The sequence below is a fragment of the Clinocottus analis genome, unplaced genomic scaffold, assembly GCF_023055335.1.
Source record: "Clinocottus analis isolate CAN_PGR_092001 unplaced genomic scaffold, fCliAna1.0.p SCAF_25, whole genome shotgun sequence".
Classification (NCBI taxonomy): domain Eukaryota; kingdom Metazoa; phylum Chordata; class Actinopteri; order Perciformes; family Cottidae; genus Clinocottus; species Clinocottus analis.
In genome coordinates this window covers 6791890-6802144 of record NW_027175987.1, presented here as the reverse complement: position 1 = coordinate 6802144, position 10255 = coordinate 6791890, and the positions used below count along the sequence as shown (strand labels likewise).

The window sequence follows — 10255 nt, the reverse complement described above, 5'->3', positions numbered from 1 at the left end:
TGAAATGAAGGCAATAAATACATGCAACAGTCATAATAAACAGTCATAGTCATTCCTGCAGGACTGCTAAATCGGTGTGTGTGTGGAATTAATTTAATTTGTCTTTCTTTTTGGACACCTTTTAGGAATGATTCTCCCCGTGTGGCGCTGTTCAAACTCTGCACTGCACGGGAGTCACGTCATCATAACCTTTCACCTACAGAACCCACTTACTTCTCTCACGGATTGGCAGGGGCTCTTGTCTTACATGTGCCGACATCAGTGGCAGAAGGAAACGTCTGAAATGTGATCTGTCTGAGCACAAACGGGGGACTAAAATAATAGTACATTACAGACGCCAAGGTGCCACATGTGTCCCAGCTGAAAAGAAAGAAGAAAAAAGCCATTCAGCAGATGGAGATTTATTATTGCGGCCTTTCCGAGCTGAGAAAAGTGGCACTCAGCTCCAACAAGTAAAGGCAGCAGGAGGAAAATGTGTGGCATCTGTGGAATGCCATCCCAAGCTCACTAGGTGGGAAGAAGGAAGGCAAAAATATAAACATTAAAAGTTTACGTTTACAGGAAAATCTTTGTATTAAAGGGCATATCAAATTCTTGGAAGTTGACTAGACACATTAGACACAAATATAACCTGGGCAGGTTTGAAAGTCTACATCATGTGAACGAAGATCTTCTGTTTTTGATGAGAGGATTTGATGTGCAGACCACAAAGTACAGATCATAGCACAACGCCAATGTTGTTTGTCTGAAAACAGACCACGGGCGGTATGTTCCGTTAGTCAGATGAGGATGAATGTCATGAAGATATTGTGTTTGTGGCGAACAACATGAAGGGATCGTGATGAAATCGTAATGTTGGAATTTACGATGTTTTAACCCCACCGTAATAGTGTTGTCACAAAAATGGTGCTCAAAGGTTACAGCCAACCATATAGATAACAATGTGGTCACGCACGTCCAAAAGCTGTCGCAGGCAGGTGCTGTCCCAATGAAGGCCGCACACTGAAGCTACAATTAGCTACGTTTCAAGTGAATTCTTTTCCTCAGACTTAAGTCTTCTTCAGTGAAAAGAAGCCTTACTTGGTCTGGTATGGCCAGTTGCTCATCGTGGCTAAAGTTAGCTAACTTTAGAAAGCAGTGTAGCTTACAAACTTTACATTAAACGTGACGAGTTAGATTGCTCATTTTGTGACTCTAGCACTCCGTTTTAGCTCTGGCTTTCCCATGCGTTATCCAAGATTTACACAGCCTTGCATACCATCTAAGGTGCATTTACATTTACAATTCATACAGTTTATTTAGGTTTTCAGAAGTTAGTCAACTGATTTGTTTTGGATTAAGTGAACTCTGAACTTCTGAATACTGAGGCTGATATTTTAATAGAGCGCTTACATGTTAGCAATTAACATAGAAAACCTGTTGGATCTTGCTATAAAGTCAATATATTCTCTCAAAAGAACAGTATTGTGGCATAAGGTGGTGAATATCCTCTACTTTGGCTCCTCTACAGTGGCCTTCAGGCGACGTAAAAACACGAATGGCTCTCTCTATTGGCATTGTTTGGATTGTCCATTCTGGGCAACCGTAGAAATATGGCAGTGTGACATGGCACACACCGTGAAGAGGACCCACTTCCTATGAAGATGGTATGGATAATTCAAACTAATAGTGGTACTGAATAAACTGTGATGGTCTTGAATGGTGGTGAGTCTTTACATTATATTTTTGTGAGTCTTTCATCATCTATCACATGCCTCAGTCGTTAAGGTGGGTTTTTGTTATCAATCTGATGCAAACTAAACCAGTGCAACAAATCTTAACAGCCTTTTATCAGACATATATTAAGAATTTTAATCTATTAAAGTGAAATGTTAAGGCATACATGTTTCCTTTACAAAAGTTCACAGCAACATCAAAATGGGTCAACCAGCAGAAGCAAGGCACCTAAACAGGACCTTTTGTATTTGTCATCAGTTATAACTTAAAAGTAGAGTACATCTTTGGCACCAGAAAACAAAAAGGTATATGAATGAAAAAAACTACAAAATATATTAACCTCTCTCACTTCAAATAGCCATTTATGTAAACACATTAAAAAAAAACAGGGAAAAAGTGAAGGGGCATTAACTTAAACGGTTACAGTCCATTGACCAGCAAATGCATTGCAACGGGAAATGTGGTGAATAAGCATCATGGGGAATACCAGTCAAATGTCAGATTCCACGTGTTGTTTGTGGGACTTCAAACAATACTCCCGTTGATAATGTTGTCGAGACAGAACCTAACAACTCTAATATAAGATATTAGCTTAATGGTATTCCCCCTCCAAAGATGAGTTGTGGCACATTCCAGTTAAATATAAAAAGGGGAAACAGTCTGGGAAAACAGGAGTCTACATTCAGCAGTGTTCAGTGATCTGACACTATGCAGGGAGAAATAAATAGAAGATTCCATGGTACAGACACAGTCAACTCAGATATGTGGGATACTTGAGCAGTGATGGGGACAACAAATAGAGGAGCAAATGCAGGCCAATTATAGTTGACTGTTTCGTGGTAGAACCAGCTACCAACGACTCAGGCGAAATAAACGGGCCTAGAAAGAGAATCATGTGGAGAATGCGTGCCATTTTAACAAGGGCGAGGGGTCAGACTTTAGATAGCCTTTTTCTTTAAAGGGAGCATTCCCTCAGAGAGGGAATGTGAGAAGATTAGCTCCGGCGTGTCAATGGAGGGGAGCTAAAATGTGAGGCCCTCGAACATTAGCCCGGGATCTGGAAAAATTAGACCCCCATGAAACGCCCGTCAATCCTCGCAGGTTTTTTTTAAAGAGATTTGAAAGTTTCTAAATCTTCCTCTGAGGCGTGAGCAGGGCCCCCGAATGTATTTTAAAAGAGAACAGCAACTGTGAATATAGGTTTGAGTCGTTCTGTTACACAGCATAATCTCCAAACATGGCATGGACACACAGAGGATGCTTATATTAGAAATATGACTTTCAGAGGGCATGGTAATAGGCTCGCTACTGGAACTTCAAAATTAACCCGAGCAAACATAGAAGGGTTGCACAATTAATCCAGATAGGAGAGCATAACCTTATATAATTTAAGTGGAGCGTAGCATAACCTTATATAATTTAAGTGGAGCGGAGCAAAGCAAGTGATTCTGGTTCTTCTCACTTCTCAAACATAAAAAGTAACATCACATTATGAGCAGCGTTTACAAATATAAATACAATACATAAAACAGTAACATGGGAAACATCAAACATCCAAAACAATTTGTCTCACAGTGCAGAATACTGGCCAGGTACCTTGGAGAATTCAGACTCCTGAGGCAAATGTAAGAGTTTGTGATTTGTGGAAAGCTCAGCTCTCCTCATCAAAGACTGCACCACACCCTGGACTCTGCACGTTTGAGTCTGCTTGAAAACTGCTCCTCTCATGTCGGACGACTGGCCCTTCTTTGCTCAAATGAAGAGGAAGGCCTTCGTCGCCTAAGCCAAAAGTCTGTGTCGCCATCATATTAAATGAGGATTTCAACCACCTCTGCCTCCGAGCTGCTGATGCTCCTGAATGTCTTCAACGGCTCCTCCGGGGCGTCTATGGGGAAGATAAAATTAGCAGATTACAAAAACAACCATGGTATGCCAACGCAAATACAACTGCAATGCTGGCTATTTGCAAAGCTGTACGCCGCCTTGTTTAATTTAAAGTCATTAGCGACAACAGTGCATCCTCAGTGTGTCCTGATCCTAGGTCTGGTTACACTTTAAATAGTGGTCAAATAGGACACGGATCAAAGGGCTGCCTGTTAGAATGAACAGTTGTTTGTGTGGTGGTGATTGGGTGTCGAATGCCAATAAACCCACCAGTTGTAGCTGCTGAGTTCCACTCAGACATCTTTAGCTTCTCAGGCTCTGCCGGGAGCTCAGGCTCCAGCAAGGCCTCATCACTTTGGGTGCTGGAGTCTCGGCTCGGGGCCCTGGGCCCCACGAGGGGCCGGGGTTGCAGCGCAGCGACGCCTGTCTGGTCATCTGAGAGGCTCTTTCCTACAAATGTGGACAAAGAGAGGAGGCCGCTTAATTTACCCGCTCCTGAACATCTGCCCCGTCGGGTTCTTCCCATGACTATTCTGGATCGGGCTATTCTGGAGTGAGAGATGATATGCATTCCAATTTAAAAGCACGTTGTCCATTCGAGGAACAGGAAAAGGTTGTCCCCGACTCGATACTTGTTTTTTTTTAGGAAGCGCACCAGTTGCTGACCAGTTGTCGCTCGATAGCATGCATTCCTCGGATGTTGCATGAAGCGAGCGCGGGTCAAACATCTCGAACTCACCTTTTATCTCGGTGCTGCTGGTCACAGTGTTGATAGAGGGGACGGACCTGGCGAGACGAAGCCCCTGTTTCTCCAGCTTGCCCTGCTCCCATCTGGAGCGCTGCTGGATAACTTTGATCACAGCATCCTTCTCCAGGAGCTGAGCATGAAGCGCGCGGATCCTAAAACATATGGAAGCACCCAATTAGATCAGAAGCCCAAATAAAAAGAAGCAGGCGGTGTCTAAGAAGGACGCAGAAAGATGTTTACCTGTTCTCCATCTCCTGATGTCTATGACTCGCCAAAGGCAGGTCGTCATTGAAACTGCTGTTTGGTGAATGTCGAGGCGAGTGATTGATGATGGTTGTATCTCTGCAAAAAAAATAGAGGATCGTTAAAAATTTAAATATTTAAAAAACTTCAGAGAAACTTAAATGAAATTGTAATCCAACCTGTCGTACCTCTGTGCTGCAGCAGTGGCAGCTGCGTCCATTGCGAACTGCCTCATGGTGCTCTCCTCCAGGTACTTTTGCTCCCACTTGGTGATGTCAGCCTCCAGGGCCAGAACGCGCTCCTCTTTCTCCCTCAGCTGCTGGTGCAGTGTGGAGGAGCTCAGTTCTGAAGCTGTGGGGTCAGCTGCCTGTCTCTGAGACTGAGATAATAGACGGTCGTCGTCAACATGAGGAAACGAACACCTTTATTTTAAATCAATAGTTTGATATTTCCCAAAATACCTTTCGTTGCTTTCTTGTCGAGAATCACATCTATCTCACATTTATGCGCTAAATAGGAGACTACGTACCTGCTTTGATTACCTTAGATTAGCATAAAGACTGAAAGTCAGGGCAAACTGTTAGCATATGGATTAGATTAACAAGATATGAAATGTAAATTAGGACAACACCCGTCTCTAGCTTCATATTGAGCGCACACACCTGCGAGTGCTATCAATCTTCTCACCTTCCTCTCGACAAGAAAGCAAGTACGGTTATTTTCCAAAGCGTTTAACTCTTCCTTCCTCTTCCAACAGAAACATGTAATCTAATGACTTCCTCCCCTCACCTGCTGTGCCCGTAGGCTTTTCAGTTCCTGCTCCAGTCGCGTGCGCAGTCGCAGCTCCAGTTCCTCCCTCTTCTCACATGCCGTCTGCAGCTGAGCCAGCGCGCTCTGCAGCCGCTCCACTTTCGCGACATAGGCCCTCTTCCTCTGCAGCTCGTCCTCCAGCTGCCGGTTGCGGGCCTGCGTCGAGGCCAGCGCCTGCTCGAGAAGCTCCCGCCGCCGCTGGCCCTCTTCCCCGGAGACGCGCAGCTGCTGTATCTGCCTCTCAAGTTGTTCGCGCTCCCGCTGCTGCTCTTCATCTAAGACATAGAAACGGGGGGAAAGAAAAGGTTAATGATGGTAAAAGTAACAGTGACATGATCCTGGAATAATATATGAGGTTGAGGGTGGGGGTTATCATCTACTATTGTCCTGCAAAAGCTTTGTAGAAGAGGTCCGATGAATGCAAAAGAAGTGTGTTCTGTATATTAACAAAGTGGCTCTTTAGGTAAAGTGAATGGAATGTGGCCCAAAAAGAGACATTCACACACCGCCGTCAAAGCATACGGTTCAACGACAGACAACTTGTCACCAGGTCTTCTGCAATAAAAATGAATCACAACCACTTTCTACAAAAAACTCACAACTATCATTTAATTAATTGCATTTGCAAATTAAAAGCCAGTCCGTGTTGTAATGAGGGGAAAGCCAGTTTATCTGTTGTGCCACTTTAAAAAGGGAGTTGATTACACAACACGAGTGCATGCCTGTGGAGGGAATGCAGACTTCCTCTTATCCACTTACGCACACAGGCATAGCTTTGTACTGGGGGAAAAGCTCTGGAATGCTTCTAGGGACGTGAAGTAAACAGGCAGCTCTAAATATAAATCGAAGGGTCCTTGTAACAAAAAAACATATATACAGGACACATCCCACTATTGTGATTTAACCAAGGCTTTGCCCCTGTTGTTCCTAGATAACCGTTTCCAGGAAAAACAGCCGAACAATCGATCTTGATTTTCAGGCTCCAGACAGTTGCATGGCTGTTTAAAATACCCAGGAAGTGCAACCACCGTCCCAGCAGCAAGGGCGTGTATGATGGAACAGTATGGCTCTTTATGTAACTAACGTTTGTCAGAAAAGTCATTCACAAATATGTCCGAATGAGAATGGTATTTGGCAAATAAAGAACAGAGGTGAGTAAACATATTTGAGTAAACATAGGACAGTTGGGTGTACTTGGCAGCACATCCCTGTACAGGACAAGGAAGGAGTAAAGAATTAGTCTGGCCGATTATGGTGAGACCATGGAGGTAAAGAAATGCCCAAACAAGGAGAGCGAGCTGGCCAGAGGTCATCTTGAGTTGGGCTGGGATGCCCCGGAGCCCCAGACTTATTAGTTCCCCTTGAGGAGAGAGATCAGCAGTGATGGGGGAAGATTCCTAATATCAAGACAGCTTTAAATACCTAAAAAAAAAAATCCTGGAATCCAGCCCACATTTACTAAAGGTGTGTAAAATAGCTGGAGATAGAGCCATTTGAGTCCTGACATGTGATATTACACTCCACGCTCCTGCACAGGACCGCACAGTGATTTTTTAAAATCAGATCAAATTTAATTTATTGAAATAGATCCTTAACTCCTTTCAGTCATGAGACAGGCTGTGAGAAGACAATGTCAGAATTTCTTTTTTTTAAAAGACTGACACAGACGTAAACTCACTTTGCTCCAGCAGCTTGACAAAGACATGCTGTCTCTGGTCCGAACACTCGGCCTCCCTGGCCGCCCGCTGTCTGGTGGCAGAGTCGAGCTGATCTGCACAGATGGAAACAAACAAGCGGTTACACACACTGGGTTACATTTGAAAGGCCGGCAGCGAGTTACGGACACATGAACGGGCCCGTACCTCTCAGATCCCTGTTGAAGTCATGCATCCTCTTAATCTCAGCCTCTAGTTTATTCCTCATTGTTTTCTCCAGAGTCTCCCGCTTGGCAGAGCCTTTCATCAGAGTCTCATACGCTTCAGATATCCTTTGGATCTCCAGCTCCAACTGGGAAGAAAACGCAGGGAAGATGATTAGTCCACGGGAGAGGCATCCCCCTTTATTGTCTGAAATGTGGTTAATGTTTCAGTTGTTCATATTAATAAGGCCAATTAGTCATCTGTACAAATGACGCCCTTTTTCTCTCTCTTTCTCCTTTTACTAATTACAGCCAAATGTCTTTTTAACACTATGCGCAACTGAAAAGCGGGAATCAACATTCCTGAGCGAACACTTGCGAGTCCCCAAGTGTTGAAGGCATTTATCTCCATTCATGGCAATATGCCAGCGTGTTTGACGGACAAAAGGTGAGAAAACTCCCAACATCTAACCAACAGAGCACATTTCTGAAAACCTTACAATCAATTACAATAAATATGATTTCCCCGTAGCGAACTACACTGGCATCTCTCTCCTGTGCATGTCCTCGCCCTGCCAGACAGCTCATCAACCCGACATGTACTGGCAAGGAAAGAATTGTTTGTTTTTTTACGATTTCCACACCCTCTGGGAGCCAACAGCTGCGTTTCATCGCAACCGCATCGTTCCCTCACCTTCTGCAGCCTAGCGGCCTTCTCGGTGTGGGCCTCCAGCTCCTTCCTGAGCCGCTCATTCTCCCGAAGCAACGCGTCAACCTGAGCCGCTCCATTGCCGGGGGCTGCGACGATGACATTGGGGGCCATCTGGGACTGAGCCGACGCGTACCTGCTGAGGAGAGACACAGGGAACTCATTACCATGCTGCTGAAAACCTGCGAGGCCTCCGGGAACGCTTGAATAAAGCTGTTTTATCTGGCATCCAACCCCAATCCTCTGCAGTTACCTGTGATGCTGGGAGTAGAAAGGGGGAGGAGGGTCTCTGTAGTACTGCCCATGCTCCTGGGAGTGGCTGAGCATGTATCCAGGAAGTCTGGCGATCAAAGGGTAGTCCGGGGGCGGCCCACGCTGGTCAATGCACTGTTGGGTCGCCTGCCTGTTGGCTGCCGCGTTTGCAATATTGTCATGCAGCCGTGGATAGCTGTGTGAGGAGCTCATGGCCAGACTGTCTCTGAGGCCGTTCCTCTCCAGAGAGAGCTGCATGAGCCTCTCGCTGAGGGATCGAGCGTGCTCCCTTTTCAAATCCCACTGCCCCTCGCCGCAGCTAACCATAATGTCCATGTTGGGCACCTCCTGCACCTTCTTGGAGATCAGGTACTGGGAGTGGGCCTTTGCCTCCTCGTACGTGGGAAGCTCCTCCCCATGAAGCTGGTACAGGCGACACACCTGACTCTCTGTATGCACGCAGTCCCCCTGGTGTTCCTGACCCTGGGGCTCCTGGCGCGTGGACATCTGCATGTACTGGGGCTCCTCCTGAGTCAGGCTCTCCAGAGAGGAGCGAGGACTGCCGGTGCCCCCGCCGCCGCTATTGCTGCCTCCACGCAGGGCCTGCTGCTGGATAGCCAGGAGTGTGCGCGTGTCCGTCAGGTTGCCGTAACGGAGCTGCTCTTGGATGAGACGGTGCAGGACCGTTCCAGATGAGCCTTCAGCGGTTCTCATGTCAGTCAGTGGGAAAAGGGCAAGAACAAACAGCCTAGAGGTGGCAGTTTAAGGGCACGTCACAAACCTGAAGGAAAAACAAGAACATACATCTCATTAGATCAGGATTTTTTTCCCCAAGCTTCCTCCTCAAAGCTGTGATTATCCTTAAAACTACTACTAATGTTACACATTTCAGTCATGAGCCACAGGCAGGAGCCAACATCTTCTCTTACACGCTGACTTTAGCTGTAAGTGCATGAGCTGCTGCTGGAAATACCCCTGACAGTGATGTCAGCGCAGATCCAGTTTTATTGCCCACACACTTTAAGGCATAGCTTTCTCCAGACAGACACAAGTGTAATACCAACAGTTACTAAAATCACGGAGCTCTCACATACAAACAGACCCATATTTTTTACATAAAATAAATTATATTTATGAAAAAAGATGGGTAAACCAAGACTATATGATCCACATGAAACATGCTGGAGTATATGAAATATGGAAGCAGAACAAAATCCTGCTTTCTTAAAAGCACATTGTGGGAATTAATATAACAATCTATACTGGGAGGCTTTAAATCCATCAGAAACTCAAATTTTGAGATTCACTTTATTTTTATATTTTGCGTAAAAATGACAATCCGGTTCAGTGAAGGTAGCGCTCTTCACTAGACACAAAAAAAATGTACATTTGATTTTCCAATCGGGATTCAAACACAACTTCGCAACAAAAAAAACCACTGGCACGGTTAATCTGCGGGTCAAAGCCGCGCACAAAGCCGCGCGCTGGGGCTTCTGGTGATCGGCCATCCAGCGGGATGAACTCAGGAGAGCAACCGCTAGAAACTCACCCAACGTTCGGCTCATCGCACGGGGAACGGGACACGGCGGCGTGATCTCCAAAGTAGTCCCGCGCTCAGCTCAACAATGTCCAAACGTTCCTTTTCCTCCGTTTTCCTCCATGTAACGTAACGTAGCGTAACGTGTGCGTTCGTTCGTGCGTGTGTAGGTGTGTGCGCGTGTGTGAGTGCACCGACGGCCAGCAGCAGACTGAGCGGACCGAAGCTGCGCGCTGAACGAATAAATAACTGAGGGCCGATTGTTCGCTGCGGCTGGAATGACTGGAATGTAAAGGCTCCAAGTCCCTGTGGGATCAAAAGCGGAGCATAGGGGAGGAGAGAGGAGAGGGGGAGGAGAGAAGAGGGGGAGGAGAGAGAGAGGGAGGAGAGGAGAGGGGGAGGAGAGAGAGAGGGAGGAGAGGAGAGGAGGAGGAGAGGAGAGAGGGGAGGCAGCAACACACAAAAAATGTGATTGTGAGCAGCAGCGTACTATCTGGC

At 46.0% G+C, this 10255-nt stretch overlaps 1 protein-coding gene across 2 annotated transcripts; it reads right to left on the bottom strand.

The window, feature by feature from the left end:
* Positions 1-385: 385 nt before the first annotated feature.
* On the bottom strand, positions 386-10019 carry amotl2a (angiomotin like 2a). 2 transcript variants are annotated; one of them, XR_011078327.1, is made up of 12 exons: positions 9770-10019; positions 8222-9001; positions 7954-8107; positions 7264-7408; positions 7080-7172; positions 5381-5676; positions 4780-4970; positions 4589-4690; positions 4340-4500; positions 3871-4050; positions 3313-3601; positions 386-507 (listed from the first exon to the last, which is right to left on the bottom strand). XR_011078327.1 is itself a non-coding variant. In XM_068591669.1 (11 exons), the coding sequence occupies exons 2-11, from the start codon at positions 8932-8934 to the stop codon at positions 3525-3527; spliced, it is 2112 nt and encodes a 703-aa protein (XP_068447770.1). In that variant the 5' UTR covers positions 8935-9001; positions 9770-10019; the 3' UTR covers positions 1838-3524. The 2 variants fall into 2 exon arrangements, 1 of the variants encoding a protein (XP_068447770.1); XM_068591669.1 differs by lacking the exon at positions 386-507 and having other exon boundaries at positions 1838-3601.
* Positions 10020-10255: the final 236 nt, after the last annotated feature.